General features: G+C 45.4%; 1 protein-coding gene across 1 annotated transcript in view; it reads right to left on the bottom strand.

Annotated features, from left to right (window-relative positions):
* Positions 1-22,947, bottom strand: part of LOC128301449 (probable serine/threonine-protein kinase DDB_G0282963) — a 209,150-nt gene that overhangs the window by 63,161 nt on the left and 123,042 nt on the right. The window contains exon 2 of the mRNA XM_053037939.1: positions 21,077-21,229. Within this exon, the coding sequence (XP_052893899.1) occupies positions 21,077-21,229 (153 nt within the window). The remainder of the gene's footprint in view (positions 1-21,076; positions 21,230-22,947) is intronic.

Below are 22,947 nucleotides of genomic sequence, written 5' to 3'. Positions count from 1 at the left end.
GGGAGAGGCCATGGACTTAATCTTTCCGTTGCCCTCCCGATTACCGAACCAGCATCACCATCGCTCTTTACCCGCACCATTGGGAATGGTGAGTGCGCTTTTAAATGCATTTCATTTGCAAATGTATGAGAGTGCAGCACAACACAGCGTATGCACTGTTGACCTCTCGTAATCTCCACCCATTGCAGAACAAAACCACGGCCCGGGGGATCCTGGTGGTCGCAGTGTGAACGTGTTTCCCAGTGACATATGGGATATCATATCGACGGATCAACACCCCCCACCCCACCCCCCTTGGCGTACCTGACCTACCCGAGTGCGGGAGTGCGAAACCACAGCGACAACACCGCAAACGTAATATCTCGCACAGTGATTTTGCAACAACGGGGAATGGTGGTGGTTTATTCAAGCGCATCAATCAGGATGCACGCGTAAATTGAAAAATCAAATGGCATATCAAAGAAGTGGTTGACAGTGTGACCGAATGATAATGTGCGATCGTACGGCATTGGGCGGCAAGACATCGAATGCTCTAGCGTCGATAAATGAGACCCCGTTTTATTCATAAGTCCGTTAACCGGACCGGTGAGAAATGTGTTACGATGTGTGATTTTATAATGATTTGCAGTTTCTAACGTCGTTTCGCTACCACACAAACGCTGGGCAGTTTATTGGCCCGTCTAATAGCCACATTAATACAACATTATTTCACCTCGGAAATATATTCCCATTTTTAGCAAGCACTTGCTGCCTTTCTACCACCCATTGGCATTGTATAAATTACCTTTCAGCAATGCCTTTATCATCAGCTTAACGTTTGCAATATTTCACCGTCACAGATTGAAGCGCCCTGAAGTTGAGATGGTATAATTTTGATCCGGTGAAAATCTTCATTTTGTCGGCAAACGGATCATCAGCACCACAGATATGAGCCAATTAAAAAACATCCCATAAAAATGTTGCAAACAATCACCGTGCTGGAACCCACCATTTAGCACGTAATGTATTACTTTAGCCTTCGAGCGCGCCCCACAAAAATCCGCTTCCGGGGCTTGAACGCGCGGTTTGCAATAACTCACCAGCACAGCCCGTCAGTCACGGCTTGTTGCAGTGGACTTTTTGATAGCCTATTTTACCAGCTGAGGAAGTAATCCCGTGGTCTCCGTCTCGTCGGACCACCCAACTTAAGGTTGCAGAAACCGGTGGCGAAGGGGGAGGGAGAGAAAAAAAAGTCCGCAGGAAATCCAGCCTCACTTGACTTACCTAGAAAATGGAACAAGAAAAAAAAAATCGTGGTGAGCGAATCGTTAACCAATCGTCGGGAAATGAGCATCTGATTAGCAACATGAAGCATCGAAGGCGGAGATGAGAGAGACTTTTTGCTGTCTATCTGCGTTTTTTTTTGTAGTGTTCTCTAGTTGCGTTATCGTTTCATTTCGCAACAACAAAAAAACACGCATCCTCTTAGCGAGGTACGGGAGGTACGAAAGCATGCTGCAAAACGACACCTGAGCCGACCTCCCGGGTAAAGTGATGCGGTGTAGAAAGTGTACGATAAAAAAAAAGGAAGGAGACAAAAAAAGTGGAAACTCTAGTTCAGAAGCTTCAAAACCTCGAAATCGTCTACGCGAGCGAACGACATAATAAAACTCGACTCATGAAATTTAATGCTTCCCTCCCGTGCGTTAGGGGTGTGTGCTGGGCCCGCACAGGGGTCTATCCTGATGTTGGTTCTTTTTTTTTTGTTCATCTTGCCGTTTTGGTCGGAAATTCTGACGAGGTTGTCTGTTTTTTTTTTGTCTTCCTGCTTGCTTGCGCCACTTCCCGTCAAAGATACCGGCGCAGATCGAAAGCCGTACACGAATGTCAAAATAAGACATTTATTTGGAAAGACAAGACGAGAATGAGGTGGATGGGAAAAACATGGATATACTTAAAATAACAAACGGAAGCTTATGATAGATGCACCTGTCGCGTGGAACATTTCTTCGATTCGATGAGGAAGGAGGAGGGAGGAAAAAATGCTCTCAGCTCTGCAACTCCCCGTAAGGGGCAGGCAACGTTCAACCGAAACTGGAGCTACAAAAAAGTTCCATAACCTCAAACTTGAGTTCCACCATCGATTAACCGGCACTAATCGGAATAATACAAGAAAAAAATCCTCTGTTTAATCTTCCTTCCAGCTGCGGGTTGATTATCCTTGCAGCGAACGGGTGTGTGGGGATAGGCGTTGCAACGGAATCGTTCCCACCTGCTATCGTTCCTTGTGTACGATCGACGAGAAGATCTTCGACTAACCAAAAACGCTCAAACCCCGATTCTGACGGTTTACGGTTGCTTACTATCCTTTTCCACCGCAAACGGTTGAATGATTGGAATGAAACCTCCACCATCGCAACAGCGAGTGCATCTGTGCGCGCAGAGGGAACCCGAAGCCACAACAGCTTGCTAGCGTTGGTTAGGGGCAAACAGATAGACACCGGCAGCGACCCTGACGCACACGGGCACAGGTTAATCGAATGGAACCGAATCCGTGCTTCTTCATCGTCCCACTCGCCAGCAGTCCGGAGCGGTGATCATCCGCATTCACTCACCGCCGCCAACGGAATCAGGTGCAAAACGGAACCGTGGAGCGGCGACCGTCGTGAATTTGTTCCGGCATCGAACTCAAAAAGCCATCGAACTTCTGGCTCGATGTCTTTGCCTCGATGCAGATCGACGCGTCGAAAATTCGAACAGAGCCGATCGCGAGCGACATTGACGATCGTTGTAACGAAATTTACGAAAACTCCAACCAACAAACAAAAAATGGTAACCTCGAAATAACGAAGCATAACATGATAATCTACCACGGTGGATTGTTTTCTGGTTGTCGGCTTTTGTGGGTTTTGTACCAGATAACGACACAGGCCCGGTATGTATGCGTTTTGCTGGGGCCGTGAAAAATTTCATCCTTTGTTTTACGTTTCGGCTTAAACTATTTTCGATGCGCTTGAACCCCCCCCAAATTCCCAACAGAAAAACAGAAGCGGATTAAAGTTTCCACGTTGAGAAATTCGGCATCGCCGTGCTGCAGCTGTGCAGTAGGGCCCCCGTCCTGCAGGTGCGGAGGTGGTCCATTCTCTCGTTACTTCTCACCGCGCGAAGAAAGAACACAACGGTCCAGCCAGCCAGCTCGCGCTGCATTAGGCTCGGAACGGTTAATCTATATTTAAATCAGCACCGGATCCCCATAAATCATTGATTTTTATGAATATATTAACCATGGCGCATTATTATGTCGTACTCGCGGGGGCTCACACCACCACCACCGCCACCAGGTGAACCCTGCTGCTGCTGCTGCTGCTGTGGTTTTACGGTTAGCATGAATGTCCAACTCGTTTCCTCGTTTCACTTCATCAAGCGAAAGCTGTATGTGCCCCCGAGTGCCCCGACTGCTCGTAGGATAAATTGAACCATTGTGTTTATTTCAAGCGTGAATAGTTGCAGACTTTTGGGCATAAAAACAGGGCCCTCACAGCATTCAGCGTTTTGTTTTGGCGATGTTTTGCCGCGTACACGAAACAAATCGATACGATGTGCGCTCGGTGTGTACCACAAAACTTCCATCCTTGGCACATTAATGGTCAGGGAGCAATTTTAAATCGCACAGGCTGTTGCACTTGGTAGTTGGATTGACCGATTTTGGTAGCTTGTTGCCAGCGAGGAAATGGTAAACTTCTCACGATTCTTCAGGAGTTAGAAAAAAAGGAGAGCAAATATGACATGCAGATAATCCCCGAGACACACGGTGATTAGAATAGGCGAATTTTGAAGATAGTTAGTTAAGTGAGTTCAACAAATTTCATATTATGTTGGTGAAGCCAATACAAACATTGAAGTTAAGTCAATTCTGTAATTTTCAAGTATAATAGAAACTTCGTCCGAAGTCTTCTTTGAAGGAAATTCATTCATGACAATTCAGGATATGTGGAAGCTCAAGATATTCATGTAAACATCGAGAACTACCCGCCCACAGTGATAATGAAAAGTTAAGACAAAGTCGTAGGAATAACATAAAAAACCGAACTTCGCTTAATGGAAACTATAAGGATATGAAAGATTACCTCCTGACCATGACAGGGACTTAATTATATTTGCTTTGCCAATTGGGAAAATCTTTTAATGTACTTCCCGTAACAAAGTTACCGTCGAGCTTAACTTTTGCTACTGAAAGCGAAGTAGAAAACGAAGGCATCCTGCGACGCTACAGTCCATCCAACATCCTCCCCGACTGGACAATTTGTCAACGTGTCGGTTTGGCTTTCCTGAGATGAAATTGTACTTTTTACTTTTCCCTACAAATTCGCGGCTTACAAATAATGAAGCGAAAGAGGCAAAAAAAAAAAATGAGGCGAAATAAATAGCGTAACCGCCTTTTGTCCTCGTGATGCTACTTTCGTCTTTAGCTTAATGCCTTTTTCCGTTCTGTCTCACACACCAACAACAGCGGGAAAAATCTTGTCACGACGGTAAGGTAGTGAGCATATCCGAAAACACACAACACACCGTGTAGCAATCTGCTCTTTAACATCAAATTAAATTAAGTGAAGCTTTACGCCACTCATATATACACACATACACACAGATACATGGGCGCGCGCGCACACATTCACTTTCCCCCGAGGAAAATGGAGGAAAATGCGAGTCATCGCAGAAGTGGAACCCGACGCGTTGAGTATGAGATCGCCGGCGTCCGTACGGCGTGTGTGACATGATTTGACGGCATAAAACGGAGCATGTTTTCTCGCCTGCATCATAATCTGATAAGCTTTTATGTCACCTTCACCGGTACGCAATGGTGCGGTTTGGCGACACTGGAGAAAAGAGAGAGCGAGAAAAAAAACGGCTCAGAAAAAGAACCTCTCAGGTTGTCTGCGTTAACCTGAAGTTATCATGAAATTGAGCACCATCAGTGGTTTTCCACCAGAACCAACGAACGTTTCAGACGGTGGTTCGGTTGGCTGCCTGCGCCTGTGTGTAGATGATTTACGACATTTCTTAATCTGCCCATCGAGCGCGTCGCGCCATCGCGAAAGATGCCATTTCGCTTTGTTTTTTGACGCCAACGAGGCGTTCGGTTCTGAATGTGGTGTGGTTGCTGTGCGTTCTTCAGTGTGTCGGTGTGTGCGCTCGTCTTTGTGTGTGATAAAACCGGGAATCTGCAATCGTTGTCCACCCACCCACGCATCCGGTGTGTCCTGATACATTAGGCCATTGCATCTACTGTACGCCATAATTCATTCTGACCTTTTTATGAGCGCGCACATATGCATACAGGAGTAAATTGCCTATGTGATGGTATCGATATCGTTAGCACGTGCGTATGTATTGGAGAAAGATTAGCATCCCATGATGATGATGATGAGGATATGCAAGATGCAGCTCGTACCCATTGCAGCGATACCAGTCGTTTGGGGGAAATATAAAAATGAGCGCAGGTTTTCGCCCGTAACACTGCCAGACATAAACAATTTGTGCCCTTTTCGCATGCCAAGAATCGCGCCTACGGCCAAGACACATCACACATGGCAACGATGTTTATTGTTTATCTTTATCTGTATCCGTCATTTATGCGCATAAAAAAAAACGTCCCATTGCGATGGCAACCATGACAGGATTGAACGCTTCATGGCGTTTTGATTTTATTAATGTACTGCAAGGAATGCAACCGAATGCATTCCTTCTTATGGTTTGGAAAAAAACAATATAAATACAGCACGATCCTCAAATGTCAGGGAATTCTTATCAAGGTATTTTAAAACAATTTTCATGCATTATACCAAAAGTTTCGACATTTACACCCATTTATTGAGAAATCTACATAATCAACATAGACACAAACGCAAAGTTATCGAAAGAGCAATAAAAATGTGTTTTTCCTTTATACATTCTACATCTCTTCAGTAGGCAGAGACGTGCAAACAACTCCACGACTCACGACTCGATCGTTCGCACATATCACGGCACGATCATCCCCCAAGACCGTACAGCAACCCATGCCAGCGGTGATACGATGTCGATGATGGCAATTTGCATACACCAGTGCGCAACTACAAACACACACACAGAGGAGAACAACATTCGCGGTATCTTGGTGTGGCGTCGCGGTCAATCACCGCGCGCATAAAAATCCATCTTGTCATTCATTCTACCACTTTACCCCCGGATGAGCCCGGTGTCAAGTGGTGCCCCGGTGGAGGAGATGGAGAGCAATGGCGGAACACGGTGGTGGGAGGTGTACGCCGAAGAATCGTTGAACCGATGGAGTCACCTCGGCGGTGGAAGAACCATACCGATGTACCCATAACCCGCGACGAGCGATGATGATGATGATGATGGTGATGATGACTGGCTGCGAATGATAAGTGGTGATTGTGTGATAATATGCTAAAGGCACACGCACGTACTGCTGACGACCGCTGAGCGGGTGGATCCGATCCTTCCGATCGTTCGGAACAGATAAAATGCCAACCGAATGAGGCAAGAATCGCGAAAGACCCGCGCGCCTTGTTGTGTTTGCAGTCGGACAGTTCAACGCATCCGACAATGATCACGATCACGGAATTGCCTAAAGAGTCTTTTTTACGGTGATTTAACAATTTATATGTAACCGCACAAAGTGGCACTATCGGAAGGTGTTTATCAAATATTAATTAAGCAACATTTAATAGTTTCACAATGGCGATCGAGAATCACAGTCACAGTCAGCTTTTATTGCTAATAACTCACCACATATCCACGTATGGCGGTAGTGTTCTTCCACGATAAACCAAACAACAAATAGCAAAGTATGACTCCTCCGGAGATCGACAAACAAATAAAACAACTTCAAACCCTAGCCCCATGTTCTGGCTACGCTCCGTTATATATGGTGTCACTGCTGTTCCTCACGCGATGACCTCAAGATCGTTCCACTATCGATCGGCGCTGTTGTCGCCGCAAATGTTTCCCCCGGGCGAGAGCCACGATTGTTTCACTCCAGCCCAAGAACTCCCATAAATGGGGTTCGTGTAGTGAATGAATAATTTCGCCCCGGGTAACTAACAAGCGTCAACGTTGTATCAACCTACCACACGTATCTTACCGGAACCTCACTGCGACGAGTCGCTCAGCGCGAAATGATTATATTGTGTCAATTTCGAGTCCATTTAAATTTATATCAACTACGCCCCGAATCGAGTGGTGCGGTACGTGTAGCTAAACCGTGTGCCGGGTTAACGGCTCCTACTCGAGCCGAATGTTGCGGAATACCCGGCATGTCTTACACTTTGTTACTCATTCTCGACGGTGGGCGCTTCAGTTGAGTCATTTTATAAATATTTCATCATAACTCGCGTACGGCAAGAACGGTCGGTTGGTTTGAGTTTGTGCAGTTCTTAGGTAAGAGTTCGCCTCTTGCAGCGACCCAAAACGTATGCGGACTGAAAAAAAGATTGCAAACATCTTGGAGACTTACGAGATGCTTCACACTTGCCTTCCGGAGGTCCGGAGGTGCCTTGAACAAATATATATATATAGAGGATAACACAACAACATTGACTCCAACAAGTTCGTCGTACGGTATCGTCGTTGCGTAGGATGTACCAAAGACGGTACAATACCTCTCCCTGTGCACCGGGGTGAAAATCGATTTACGTACACAAAAGGGTGCACCACACGGTACTCCGAGAAGCAGCGCCGACTCTATCGCAGCATCTGTTGCCATGTACGGTAGCAATATGTGCTAATGACTGACAAGCAATAGCAGGCTGAAGCGTATGTGGTTGTATGCGTTGTATCTTCTAAAACCCTGAAGATTATCATTAACACGTATCACACGATACACACGCTCCGGCGCGGATGATGCACATGCAAGACCGGTACATCACCTACCATGAAGAAGAAAAGGCAGTCCCTCCCAGCTACGCGCTGTAGAGGAAGAGATATTTTTATCTGTTTTCCCCCAACGAGTTTTCCCGCGCAAGCAATGACGGCCAACGTACGCTCATGGCGCAATGTATTTTCCCGCTACCGGATGTTCTTGACACATCACTCTTTGCTCTGGCGTGGCTGTGTGTCTGCGTGTCAACCTCTGATCTTTGCAGATGCACTTTGCAGCAACCGAAGCTGTGCCCGAAAGAATCGGTTTCTTGTGTGATTCTTTCTTCCACGAAACTGCTCTTCCGATTGCCATCATCCAAGGCAAGTAGCGTAGGCACCCCAGCAGGTACCAGTGTGGAAGACGCCATCCTTCTCCAACTGTAGGTTGTAACCTGATGCAGCTGATAATGGAACGCCGTTTCGGTGGTGCAGATCCGGTAAGACCACCAGGCAAGCACGGTAAGATACGACAGGATGCAGAACGAAAACCCGGATGATATCAGCCCGAACCACACCTAACTGACGCAAACTCTTCTCGGCAAGCCTCACGCAACCCAGTGCCTCAAACCACGACTCCACCGCAACAGAAAAAGGAAGCGAAATAAAATATTCTTTAAATAGATTAAAAACATCTGGATTGCAATTTATCAGCCCCGGCTGTGATGGACGACCTACCCGGTGGTGGTTCCTTCGCCTACCGCGCGTTCCCGCGCTTGTCAATGAACCAAACGCCAAGGGATTTATGCGCACCAACGTTACACCGCGTTTCGGTAGCTTTGGCGTGTTGATTACGATCGGGCGGTCGACTTTGACTTGCAGGTCGGAAAAATCTTCCCGCGGTGCAACGCATGGTTGGCAGCAAATGAGATTTGGACCGTTTGATAATGAACATATTATGGCCGTTGATCCTACCGTCAGGGCCCACACGGTTCCGTACGATCTGATAGTGCATTTCGTACGGCCCATTTGGAGTGCGGAACAGAGTTTTGCGTGCGTTGCAGCTACATCTTTTTTAGATGTGACCGCGTAAAAATAATTAAACGTGATGTACTTCGCGGATGCTGGGTGGACGGTAATCATGCTATTGGAAAAAAGTGAACCATATGTTTTTGAAATTTTATAAATATACACCGTTCGAGGTAAGTCGAGAAACGGATTTCCACAAGAACGATTCACTGATCATTTTAAAAGAAGAAAATGCAGCGAATTTTTTCGACTGTAAATCATTAAAACTTTAATTCAAAAAAGTTTAAGTTGAGAGAATAAGAAAATTTTTTCTCTGCAGAAATGCTTGCGATAAAACACTTCTCGATGCTTCAATTTACGATTCGCATCCGGAGTGGTGCAATTAAAGCAAACAAAGCAGCAGAAACATCGAAACAAATGCTGTCACATATCTGGGTCACTGCGTCAAGCATGTCGGAAAACCGATGGATGCACCGAACCCCGATTGGGGGGGGGGGGGGGATTTTATTCGCTTATCAAACAACACAGCGCCCCACGGGAGACGAAGGTCATGCTTCCAATTGGATCGGGATCGAATGTGTATCGGTCCGATGATCGAAACGATGATGCTTTGATTGCCGGCCGCGCTCTACAATTGACCGTTGCAGCCAAGTGCATACGTGCGCACGAAATTCGCAAACAAGCGGTGCGCAGTGGCAACCCACGGGGCTCTCGCCGAAAGCTGTTAAAAGCAATTCCGCAAAGCAAAAAAGAAGCAAACGGTTGGGAAAGTGGGTCCCGTGCGCAGGAGGGACGAGCACGCTGCCGGTGACGTTTGCACTGTTGGCGGTGGCGGTGCGCGAGTGGCAAATATTACAGAACATTTCTCAATTTCTGCACCGTTCGGTTCGGCTTGCGACTCTCGGCAGAGCTGTGTACATTGTGTGTTGCATTTGCAACGATGCACACGTAAACCGTTGCGCTAGTGCTGCAGTCGGCGCGGTAAGGAGAAAAAACCATTAGCCGTACTGCGTCATCATCGTAGCAATGGTCACGATAGAGTTGATAAAGAAGCTGATGATGATTGTATCTGACAAACGGCACCAAAAAAAAAAAAAGAGGCACAAGCCACAGATAATGTGAACTCAGTGCGGGGAAAATAGTACCCAAGGTACGGGCGCTGTTGATACGCTTGCACGTCGTCTTCGCAAAAACAGAGACAGCAGGCGAATGTATTGGAAGTGGCGGTTAAATATAGCTCCATCGACCACTATCAGGGGCCCTCTTACCGCCGTATGTTCCCCTTCCCATAAGGGCAGAAAATGAAACTACTCTGGCAGAGAAATTGCAATCATCTTCAGGCATTTTAGCAAGCTGCAAAATAAGTGCAGAAGAACATTCATTTATCATTCGGGCGTTGGTTTAGTTCCACACACATACACGGACACATGTGCAGTACGATTGATTTTTGCTCCGACTTGCTTCAAGGTTCAGGCACGGATGCTGTTATCGATAAGCTAATTCGGTCGTGTGAAATGAAAATAGCTTTTCCCTTTTGTACAACTACACACTGATTGTGCAGATGCCATCAGTAGAGTAGAGTTTTTTTTGTCGTTGTTGTTTTTGGGACCGTGGGAGGGTATAAAATGCTCTCTAATCGGTTTTGATAGCCACTCAAACCCTACACGCGTTGCCATTAGGGTTTCATGATGCTGCTATCGATTGGTAATCGTTTGCCAACGATAGATATGCTCTAGTTGTCTATCAATAGCTGAACGCATTACCGAGCACCACTTTGTTGCAATGAGCATGACTAAAAGGCCCGAATTGATTTGATTGAGGTAGAGCATTGCACGAACCTGGGCAATGCAAAACAATGCTCTCTTGTGCATTATTTTGAATTCAAAATTAAAAGTATTACAGCCAAGCTTCTTCAGTACGCTTCAGTATCATTCCGAATTGTATTCAATAACTTCAAAATTCCTTGGGTGATTGGGGATTTGCTGTTCTGCTGTTGATATTGTGTACTTTACATCAGTACTTCCATATGCTAATCCGGGGGATGTTCTTCTTTGTGCTCCGTTCAGAACTCTTGGATTATATTCTTCTCAATTCTTAATTCTAAGCTATTGGCCTACAACTAATCCGTAATAGAGATCCCGGTCCAATAAAAAGACTATAATTGGCAACTTATTATAGTGGCAGCTAGGTGACATGATGTTACCGGAGCCGGTCTTCACACGAACGGACCGGACCAAAATCCCATCCGGACCAATCCCTCGTAGCAAGAACTAACTACCCGACTAAGTGGTAAAATTAGTCTAGTAAGCCAAAAATGGCAGGCATGACCTTAGTAGGTCGTTATGCCAAGAATAGAGAGAGAGAAAATAAGAACTTGAACCTAGTAGTGCTGGGAAGTAATAGTACTTAATGCTAGGTGATAAAATATTTAAGTGATAAATTATTATCTCTTCAATTAAAGAATGTTTTTTACATTTAAACTGAACTGTTGAAGTTCTTAAAAATTGACCTGAAACTCAACGATCCGAAGAGTTAAAAAGCGATACATATCAATGGCTCTTTAAACCTCTTGTAGAAATATAATCCTTTGCATCGACTTTGAATCCTCGTCGTAACATTGTTTAAGGACATCTTAGTTAAGGGCAATTCAATTAAAATTAAAGTGCCATTGAGAGTGCCAAAATAAAGCATAAACTCATAACTCATTATTACATCATTGTTAAATGGTTCCACCTTATATACAGATAGAACCTTTAATCTTTAACGAGACAGTAATTAAAAGAGATAATATTTAAATATGACTTTATTTACTTTAGTGTACCATCCCGACTTCACCCACAGAAGCTTCACCAACACTGTGTCATCTCATGTCTCGCCAATCATGATGCTGATCATGACTCACCGTAAATGAAACATTTCCGTGCATCTCTGATAGCCACCATCGCCACCCTAAATTCCTTACCCCTAACTCCATTCCAACGCCACCAGCAGCTGGCGTTTCATCCCCTGAAGGGAACGAAAGAAGTGATTTCTTGTTTATATGCAAATATGTTTAATTTATCGCTCAAAACGCTGGCGCACGATCGCAATGTCGTGAGGCGGCAAGCGAAAGGAAAACGGAGGAGGGTGCAGAAGGTGGAGCCTCAGGTAAATCGCTCTCGCCAAAATAACCCACTACTGCCATACCGGGGATGATCATGCAAATATAACTCCTCCGTTGGGACTAACCCTCCCTCCCTCCCCCCCTCACAACCATCGTCCGCTTTGTCTTCGCCGTAATCACCAACAACTGCTCCGGTCGCAGTAAACCGTCGTCGTGATTGGATTGCCGTGAAAAATCGTCCTAGATCTTGACGGTGGCGATAAGCCCAAAAGGCGGGATATGGCGGGTGGGAAGTTGCAGTACGCGTCGTCCCCAGTACGCGAAAGTGCGCCCGTATCTTTTGCGAACTCTCGTGCGTTCCCGGTACGGTATCTTTCCTCGGCGTTGTTGTTTGGCGTTGTTTCCATTTCCATAAATACGCTACACTCGCCAAACGTTCGTGGACAACCAGTTTCCGTTTTTATCGCTTGAACGCATTAAATGCGGAGCATGGTACCATCCATCCAGCCATCCTACTCCTGGGTGCAACCACCATCGATTCCCAGAGGTTGATATCGAAACGAGGCAAAGATTAAATTAAATCCTTCGCTGCACAAAAACTGGCAGCGAGCAGCGAGTAAAAGCAGGGCTGGAGCGTTCGTAACGAGCGCTGAATCCTCTCGTGGCCAACAGCGTGTGTGTGGCGACATTTTGCGTACAATCGTCGCCATCGGAGACCGCCTACGCAGGGACACAAACTGCAGCGTCATCAACGTCGCACACGGTCCACTGGGTACTTAGCGGACTTATGTGCGCCGTTCTAGCCCGCTGTGGTTGTTTCTGTAATTGCACTTATGGGAGAGAAGCAAACAAAAAACTCCATCAGCAAACGCGCGGAACCGATGCGGGGTCCCCCTCGGATGCATTGCGCACGACTTTTCCGTGTCTATCACAACCATCCCCACCCTCACCCTACCAACTGCATCGGTGTCGACGACCACAACAGATATCGGCAACCGTTCTGCCGGTTGTGTGAAAAGAGGTCGGCGTCAGCTTAAAAATGACTGAAGCGATAAAAACATATGAATTAGTGCCAATTAGAGTGCCAATAAATTGTGATAAACGCGTATATAGAGAGTTCTTGGTGTATGTGTGCGTGTATATGTTCGGACGGGGCTAGTGGGCGAACTAAAAGCTGGTGCACGCTCCGGGGGAGCATTACCCTTCTATTCATGTCGATTATTAGGGAGCACGAAGAAGCACTAAAGTGCACCCTGCCGTTATGGAGTTACACTCGATTTAGAACTCCGGCTAAATTGAGACCAACTAGGGGGGAAGCAGCTGTGCGTGCTTTGGGGTAATGGGAGATGACACAGGAATATAACGAGAGTACAACATCATCAGCAAACGGCAAGATTGGAACGAAGGTGACAGAGCGCATGGAAGGTAAACCATTTCGTGTCGGATGCTGTATCTGATAGCAGATTAGGAAGATTCTACAACCCTACGACTACGAGTTCCATACAGTGCTCAAATACAGTGGATTATCAGCTGGAGCATTGCTAACTGATCACAATTTATCAGCTCAGTAAGACATTCCGAATGGGATTTATTCCTGGAGAGGGATTATGGATTATCTTCAGCTGTGTAATTTGTCGTTTGCCATAGGTAGTTCTATGGGTTTCTCATTTTAATTGAACCAGACTGGACATAGTTCCGAGGATTGTTAGAACGAGTTTAAAAAGTGGGCAATTTCCTCAAAAAAATTCTACAAATGATACTCAATAGCTTTTCAGAAGCTCATGAGATGTCAAATCTGAAGCTACGTTTGGATACAATGCTACTCATTTAAATCTAACCAAATAAAATTGGGTCAGTAGTCCTATACTATAGTCCTTAAATCACGACTTACGAACAAGTTCATGTCATGTTAAACCGTCAGCAGTATCATGCTCCTTATAAGCAAGATCAACTATCCCACTATGGATAAACCATGTCACGGATAACCAGCCAATAGCCAAGGTAATCCTAAAATTCACAAACAGGCGTAGAACCTGATAAGAAGCAGCATGCTTCCAGGATAAAGCGAGTGATGTATCCTCCACGTTCGAACGTCATGAAACTTGGGGCTATGAATTGGTAAATTGACAGCAATTACCGCTCATCCTTGACTGATTCTTACCTTGCCGTGTTTCTTGAGCGCAACTTTTCGCTTACATCCAGAGCAGAACTTCCCACCAAAGTGCGAAATCCACCAGAAACTTATCCCACTGTTTCATCATCGATTCATCGAACCCCGCACCGATTGAACAAACTGTGGGAGTCATCGGTCTAACCGACCACAGTTCGCTTCATTCGTTTGTGGATCCGGGACTTCCAGAGCTAATCAAATAAACCGTCGCGGCGTTCGCGAACCAAACCGATTGGTAAACGGTTTACACACCGAATGTGTGTACGGGAAAAAGTTATTCTTTCTCCAAGAAAAACGAGTTCACATTTCATATTCCGATGATGGATTCCCCACCGCCCCCGGGCTCGATTCGTTCCCCGTTTGGTGGGCGTTTAAGAAGAGGTTATGGGACTAAAAAAATAACAAAAAAAAACCTGAAGCCACATTATTTGACAGAGAGTCTGCCGTAATCTTGTTCCCGCCTAAGAAGGATGGGAAGTTTCACCCCTTTTCTGTTTTTCTTCGCACCACCATCCGCGTTGTTTGGTGATGCGGAGAGAAAAACATGATAAATCGCTATTTAGTAAGGCGACTGTACACGATACCGTGGCCTATGTGGATCAAACCCGTGATTGATTGTTAATAGAAATCGTATTTCCACCTCAATCTCTTGATGCTCCGGTTTCGTTAACTGCTCCGTTCGGATGACGAATGCGATTTGTGTGATAGATTTTTTGAGAAATTAACGTCGACGTCCTGCGGTGGGGGGATGGGGGATGTCGGTGCGTCGGTTGAATAAACTGTAATTTTCGAAAATTGTGACCTCCCGCGCTCCAGCAACGGGATAAGTAAACGGGACGATCTTCACCATTAGCGTGCGCTTGCTGCTCATCCGTATGAAAAATTACACCTCTTACGATACGGCGCACTGAATCATTGCGCCTTGCCGGTGTCGCTTGTCGCGTAATGAGGGGAAGAAGATCTGAGAATCTACTTAAACGATACTTAAGACAACCTGTCATATGCCCTCCTGGCGACGGGCGAGCCGAATGCGCTAAAGTCATTTATTTTTGACCACAAACGTAAAACACACGCGACCCACGAGCCCTGCGTCTTCTGCAGCTGTACGCTGCACATAGTAGGTTCTTAATAACCAGGCAGCATAACTACGGGCAGCGAATCTAGATCAACGCCGGCACGGTAAATCATACCACGCTTCGCGCGCGAGGGAGGATCGCATCTTCGGGCCTGCATCAAGTCAAGTTTGTCGCAAAGCGGAAACCCCGTTTGGAAAGATCGATTTTAAAATAGCACACCACACGGCGCCGCCACATGCCCGGCCCGAAACGATCGATGGTCCCACTATAACGCTCGTGACAAGTCATATTTATCTTTGATGAACGCATTTCGGAAGGAGGCGGTTCAATGGTCGTACGGTTACGATCAAGGTGGGTTTGAACCACTTTTTTCTTCACGCTTAACCTCCCGTGAGACGATCGTCAAGTCCAGGCAACCGGTGACGTCCGTGATCGAGAGCGCTTAATGAATCGGGAGCAATTAATTAATGCCGGGGACCACCACCACGGGGATCTCAATCGGTGGAGATTGTCGACATCGTGGTTTGGGAGCTTCGAGGTGTTTATTCCTCCTATCTCCTCACTTTAGCTTATCAACCGTGGTAAGTAAGCAATTCGCCACGAAATTTGACCTGCTTTACGCAACTTCGCTCTTAAACGTGCGTTCTTATCGGCATCGCGTGAAATAAACCGATCGCAGGCTAATAACATTAAAAATTAAAACGTGACAACTTCTCGCACCCTTTGCAGCGCACCATGTATAAGGCGGCGTGTCGACAGCAAAACCCTCTGCGAACAAAAAAAAGCGTGACAAGCCACCAAAGTTAAGAAAGCATTAAAGAGGGGCCAACAAAAAACAAGGTTTCTTGACCAAATCTTACAAGTACCGCCGTGCGATCGGATAGACATCGGAGTTGTCTACGCAAAAATTTGAATGTACACACCACTGCCACACTCCTACTGGTTAAGGGTCCGGACGGATTTTTTTTTATTGCTTCGATTGTTCCCTTTAAAGATCCAAATCTCACTCTTTCCTCCCACACACAACGCTTTGCTTGGAGTTTTTTTCGCCTCTTGCGCTTACCCCGGCCCTGCTTGTCCCATTTGCCTGATAACACAAACCACCCAGGCCATTTGGGGCCGGCAACCCGGTTTGGATGTAATTTTAATTAAATTTGATGACCGAACGCATAGCGAAACCCCTTTTTTTTGCTTCTTTCGGTACACGGGCTAGAAGTACCGCGATAGAGCCGCCATCATTACCGGCATCGGTCGTCGTCGGCAACCTATTTTGCCCGATGCGGTCCCTCCGCGTGTTGACTGGCTTTTCGGTCGAATTTCGAAACGGTCTTCGAAAACCGGCAAGAAAGGACCAGCGAACTGAAACGCGCGTTTCACCATCATCTCTCTCTCTCTCTCGGCTTGACGGGTGAACTCCAAAATTTAGCCGTTTTCCCTTGCCAGTGTGTGCCCTTCGCAAGCGCGTGTTTTTCATCCACACGGGGCCTTTTTCTTCGTAAGGTTTCGTTTTGTCCCTCTCTCGCCGTCCATTTTTGTTTATTTGATCGCCGTCCGTGAGGTAGTTTCTTGATGATTTTTTATGCTTGGTCATGTTCCGGGCAGATGATGATAGTCGAGGATACTAGGGCACCGGGGACGTTCGATCCAGCCAGACCGTAAATAATGTTACCTGACTGATCCGGGACAAGATTGTGCGGTAATGCCATGCACAGCTTATTATATTCAAATCGGTGCCCCGGTTCCTCCCTATCGCAAACATCTGCCACCTGCGGAAAAGGTGTTAAAATGTGATCGGACTGTGGGGATGATCTGAAAGGCATGAACGTACCGTTAAGAGATAATGAAAAATCGTTCAGAATAGCTTTTTCATCGACTTGTCGATTAAAGTTTTAGCCTTTTAAAAGGTGATATTTTCTAATTGATACAAATGTTTAATTCAAGGCACCGTCAAGAACATCTGGTAGGCATCTAATTGTGCCCTATAGCAGAGCCGATTATCTCCACGCGAGTTCCATCTGTTGACATCCGAAAGCTCCATAAAATCGGAAACAAATTGTAAACTAATGTGGGTTTGCAGAGAAACAAAAATCATGCTACGTTGTCGTTCAGAACGAAGAGTAAAATAAAAATCGTATTCTACGGGATTGGAGAGGCCTTGAAAATCGATCTGTTACTCTAGTAACCGACCTGGGTAAGACTGTTTGTACACGGCTCCATTATCAAACCCGTATTGTAATAGAAGGCAGGGAGTGGGAATGTTGGTGAGGTGAGTGAATTTTCAATTAATATGCAAATCGAAGTGACTCCCGGGCATTCCCATTTCCTTACCCGTGACGAGGTCAGGATAGTGGGGGGTTTGGACTCAATCTCCCAGCATTGCCGACCATTGCCACCTGAGTATGATGCTATTCGACCCCGAGGGAGACAGGCAGGCAGTATAGCGAAACTAGAAAATGAGAACCGAACAGTACGGTACGATACGGTGCGCAAAAAATGAGCTCCAGCAGCTCCAGCATCAAATACAATACAAATAGGACTGTTCGTTCTATTGCAGGGGTGTATATCTACGGATGATGAGGATACAGAGATTTGTCTATCGTTATATAACCGACATTTTTTTGTAAGAAAACAATTTAAAAGAACATGTTTAATAAAATGTTTTGGAAAGATATCAGCAAATCATTTTAATCAAACCTTTCATATCGCTCGAGTCATTCGCCTACCTACGTCAGCGTTTAAATTCAAGGGAGACGGCGTCCCTTGAAAAACGCTGTCAGTAAGATGACAGTTGTCTACATCACAAGCTATTGGAGAGAAAACAAACATGAAAAAAGTGGGATATTGATGAAAAAAAAATCGTTTCCAGTCGATTGGAGACATCTCGGTTAAGCCGTGCCTGCCAAGCTCGTTTTCATGCGGATCGAATCCGTAAAAAAAAACACGAATAGATCGTGCACCACCCCCTTGGCTTTGCAACACCGCCACCGCTCTAGCGATCCGTTCTATCCGTTGACCACCCACTCTCATCCTGAAAGGAACATCAAAACATTGAATTATGATTAATGGTGTGCCATTTTTTGTTTTCCTCACTCACTCACGGTGCTCCATCTGGTCGCACTTGGCCCGATCGCGTACCGCGCGCGTTTGCTGATTGTGTCTTTATTGATTTCGAAAATATTCCGTGGAATGTCACACCCACTTGCGACGATGATTACGCTCTAAGATGATGGTGTGCTGGCGAAAAAATGCGAAATGTAACACGAATGAACGATCGATTCTGGCGGACGATTTAGAGGAGGCGAGACAAACCGGACGGGTAACACGGTATTCCGGTTGCGTTGAAGAGCTTACCGCCGTCTTGAAATTTGTTATGTTCCATTTTTTTCCCCATCCTTCGACACTACGGTTTATGTCATCAACAATTTAAACCATTCATCTTGACGGTGATAGCAGCAATGTCAAGTAAACGAAAATACAACCATTTGATAAATATTCCGTCGGATAGAAAGTGGAAGAGATTTTGAAGTGGTTCGCCTAATTGATTTCAAGTGTAAAAATATTTTCCAACTAGTTATGAGATGAAAATATTGATATTGGTTTTAAAATGAAATCTATAGTTCCAAATGGTTAAACTACCTCTCATATGCTTACTTCTCACCAAGAATGCTAGAACTCCCTCTTAAATAGTCTTAGGCTCTTAAATAGTCCTCATAGTATCGTAACAGAATTGATAAAGCGAAATATGATTCCTTTACGTCACCACTAACCACCATATGCTAAATGGATTCTACAGGACCAGCAAACGACACCGAAGTAACAGCGTCCCAGCAAAGCGATGGCAAACATTTGCACAATAAATTCACCGTATGCGCCATACTTCGTTTGCAATGCAAAGTGCATTCACCAAGCGGACGTATGTGTACATTGGGTGGCGGGAGACACACTGCATAAATGGGAAAATAACGATTTCATAGTTTTCTGCGGTCTTCCGGAGATGCAACATGCTTCTAGAACGTTACTCCCTTTCTAACCTTCGAAATTCCCAAGAATTAATCCCTGTCGGTAGAGACCACAGCTAGACCAGCGCATGGACGAACGTTGAACCAAGACAGATGTCAATGTTGCTCAATATTTGAAGAAGTGTTGCATCCCCATTAACTTCCATCCATAGTGGCCTTTTTCAGGGGGTTGATATGGGATGGGTTTTATGATATCTCACATCCCAACACAACGACACACTCGCTGAAGTACTCCACAAACTTCTCGCCTGCGATCGATTCCTTGCGCTGATGCAGCGCAGGAAAACCCATAAAAGGCGCAAGAAACAAATCATCGTACCAAGAGAGACAAAGAAACTGTGTTGCAACACGTTCAGAACAACGAACTCCACACACGCAGCGATGGTACCGTCGAGTTGCCGCTAAAAACAAACGCGGACAGAAAATTGAATGTTGCAGACCGTTGGTAGTGTTTCACTCGCTGCGTCACAAGAAATGCCGAGACAAGGAAAAAGATGGATGAAAGTATGATATTCAAATGATGCATATTTACATGTTGTTTGTATTTATACATCACTCATACGGTTCTCTTTCGCTGCCTTCCTCCTTAGTCGGTCGTAATTCAGCAACGGGAAGATACCGGTACGACATGCACTATCTCGCATGGAACCGAGACCTATGGGGTCCATCGTATATGCCAGCTATAATAGTTATTTATTTATTTACGTTCTAACGTTCATTGCACCCGGCCAACATTTTGCCAGCGTGCTCAACCGTGGAAAAGCATGTGCGAATATTGCCCGGCACGTTTCTTTGTTGGAGATTTGTCGAGTTTGATAATGCAATTCGCTCTAGGCGCCAGCTAGAATATTTATCGACGCAAAAAATCTTTTTCTAATTTTCTGCAGTTCTGCAGAGGTCGATTCGGAAGACTGGGAGCTAAAAGTGCTACAATGTTTATTCAAAATATTTATTTTACAGCAAACACACGAAAAGATTTCTTGGACAGCTATTACTACAACAATATGCTGAAAAGCAATCGATACTAGCTTCCAAAGATAGTGATCGAATTTTATCATACAACATTACATGGGGGCTCCGAAATAGGAACACCTGCAGTGTAACATCACATCATCAATCAATCAAAGGACATCGATCGACCAGTGTAAAAATAAGCACCGTACACCCCTGGAAGCAGGTCAAACCCAGGCATCTTGATCCATGTCGAAACACCAATGCACACCCGTCACGAAATTAGAGCACCTTTAGCCACCATTGCTGGCATTATCAAAATGGCTCCCTCCCTCCTGCTTCTCTTCACTCACGTGCTTCTTCTTTCGGCAATGTCCTAGATCCTTAGCATAATGTTTCACCATTCGGAACACGCGAACGCAATTTACTTCTGATTGAGTTTAGTCGATAATCGGCAGTCTGATATGTTTCGGTGAGGGCGTCAGGGTCAATAAAATGTTGCAGAGGTTCCTTTACCGGGTGTACGAAGACGCCAATTGCTACACTTCTATGATAAATGATGGCAAAACGTCTTGGACCGGCAGCAGTGTGGTGATTGCCTCTAGTCATCGACCGTGTGAGGCTTATAGAAGATATCTGGCTATGGAATGTGGTTCTCCAAAAACTTCCAAGCAAACATCAACTCTATTCACTCTTCAAACTTTTTCCAACGAATATCAGAAATCAAACAAAGCCCGCGAAGAGATGTTGAGCGCAAAAGGGATGTGTTTGGTTTGATTTTTGTTTACTTTAAAATGAAAATCTTAACTTTTCAGTTCTAGTTCTAGCGTCGTTGTAGGCAATATTCTCTAAATTAATTGGACCTATTTATTAAATAATTCACACTTACCTCTTCACTTCCAGCGAGCGCTGCGGTGTAGCTGAGGTAGCTCTGCAGTGATTTCTGCGTCCTGTGAGCCACCCGACGGAACCGATGGCAGGATTCTAGCTGATCACGACAGGAACTACACACAACCGTTGGCAAACCATCCTCTGGTGTAATCTATACACGAAAATACAAGAAATGATTGAAAGGAAACAACGATTAGTACACGATCGGAACGGAAGAGCGAAACGATGGAATAAAAATGTCTACCGAAACGAGCGATGTTCGAAACGAGGTATGAGTGCAAGACATATGGTCCATTAAATTACACCCATCAAGGAGCTGGGCACAATGAAGATGTTGCAGCAATGTACTTAATCACGGCACATTCCAGCAATACCATAGTTCGTAACGAGACATGACAAGCTTACCGGGCTCACCAGTCTTCGGTGCAGAATGTACAGAACGGAGATGAAAACGTACCACAACAACAACCAGCCAGCGTGTGAGAGCTGGTTTAGAGAAACAGGTTTTTCCTGATCAGTCAAAGTTTGTTCTTCCAAGCGTCGTGCAGAGTTGCGAGGAAAGGGGCAGATCGAGCAAAGGCACGGTTTGTTCGGCGGAAGGTGTTGAAAATCATTTCAAACTCTTAAAGCACTGTTCCGAAGTCGGAAAGGTGTTAAGCTCCTATGGACATGTTCCGAACCAACGCGGTATGAAGAATGCACCATTTCGGGCGGTGCGCCTGCAAACGACAGTGATTTGAAGAGAAGAAAAAAATCCCAAAACGACCATTTCTCACCTTCACCGGAAAGAGAATATTCAGTGAAGCTGGTTTTTGTTTGATTTTCCCTATCCTTTCCCTATCCAGCAGGGAATTGGATTTGCCCCGCACGCTGGGAAAAAGGTAGAGAAACCCGAGAGAAACGAGATAAACTCTTCCAACGGCGTACAAATTGAATAATGGCAATAATTTTAATCGAGTTAATCAGAAAATGAAACAAAATCACTCCGAAAGCAAAAAAACAAAAAAAAAACAACCCTCCGGCACGCTTCGGCACATCGTAGTTTGGGCGTTGCGTGAAATTGTGGAAAATCGTACGAATCGTAAGCGAACGCAAATGGATGGGAAAAGCATTCCCTCCCAATCGCAATCCATCCGCCGGCTTACAGCTCCTTCACGCCGTCTTTGTGGCTGTCTGTCTGTCTGTCTGTCTGTCTGACCGGCCAGGCGCAAAAAAAAGTGAGAGTGTGAAGAAAAATCGGACAAAACTGCACAATTACGCTAGCGCGCCACGGCTGATGGTGGAATGTTTCATTGCTACCGCTACTGCTGCTGCTATTGCTGCTGATCAATAGATGGATATGCTTCCATATCGATCGCAGCTGATTGGTAATTGCATAATGCGCTTGCCGATTCAATAGGGGATTAAGAGCACCGTGAAATTATTACCTCGATCGTGAGATGAGATTGTTGCATTTGCGCTCGAATTTAGTTGTGCTTTCCGGAACAACCTTTTTACTAACATTTAAGTACGCAAGACAGCTGGCAGTCGAACGAACGTACTTGATATTTTGCTACACATTCAGATAAAATAAAGCAAATAAGAAAATAAACAGAAACTGTAGTGCCCTCTCTCGTTAAGTTTAATTTCATCCCACATATAGAACACAGAACCCACCCGGAGAGTGCGGGGCAATAAAAATCACTCTGCTGCTGATTGATTGCAAATCCACCCGGAAAAGGTCAGCTTCGCCACAGTTTCATTGTCATAAAAAGTCGTAAAACCGTTATTCCTGGTCGTCCTACAGTCCTCACACAGCAACGACGAGTAATCTCTAAACGGACTCCCAGCAACGAAAAGTGATTTGTCCGTGAGTGGTTTCCTTTTTGC

This window comes from Anopheles moucheti, chromosome 3, assembly GCF_943734755.1.
Source record: "Anopheles moucheti chromosome 3, idAnoMoucSN_F20_07, whole genome shotgun sequence".
Lineage (NCBI taxonomy): Eukaryota > Metazoa > Arthropoda > Insecta > Diptera > Culicidae > Anopheles > Anopheles moucheti.
This window is presented reverse-complemented; position numbering and strand designations above follow the sequence as displayed.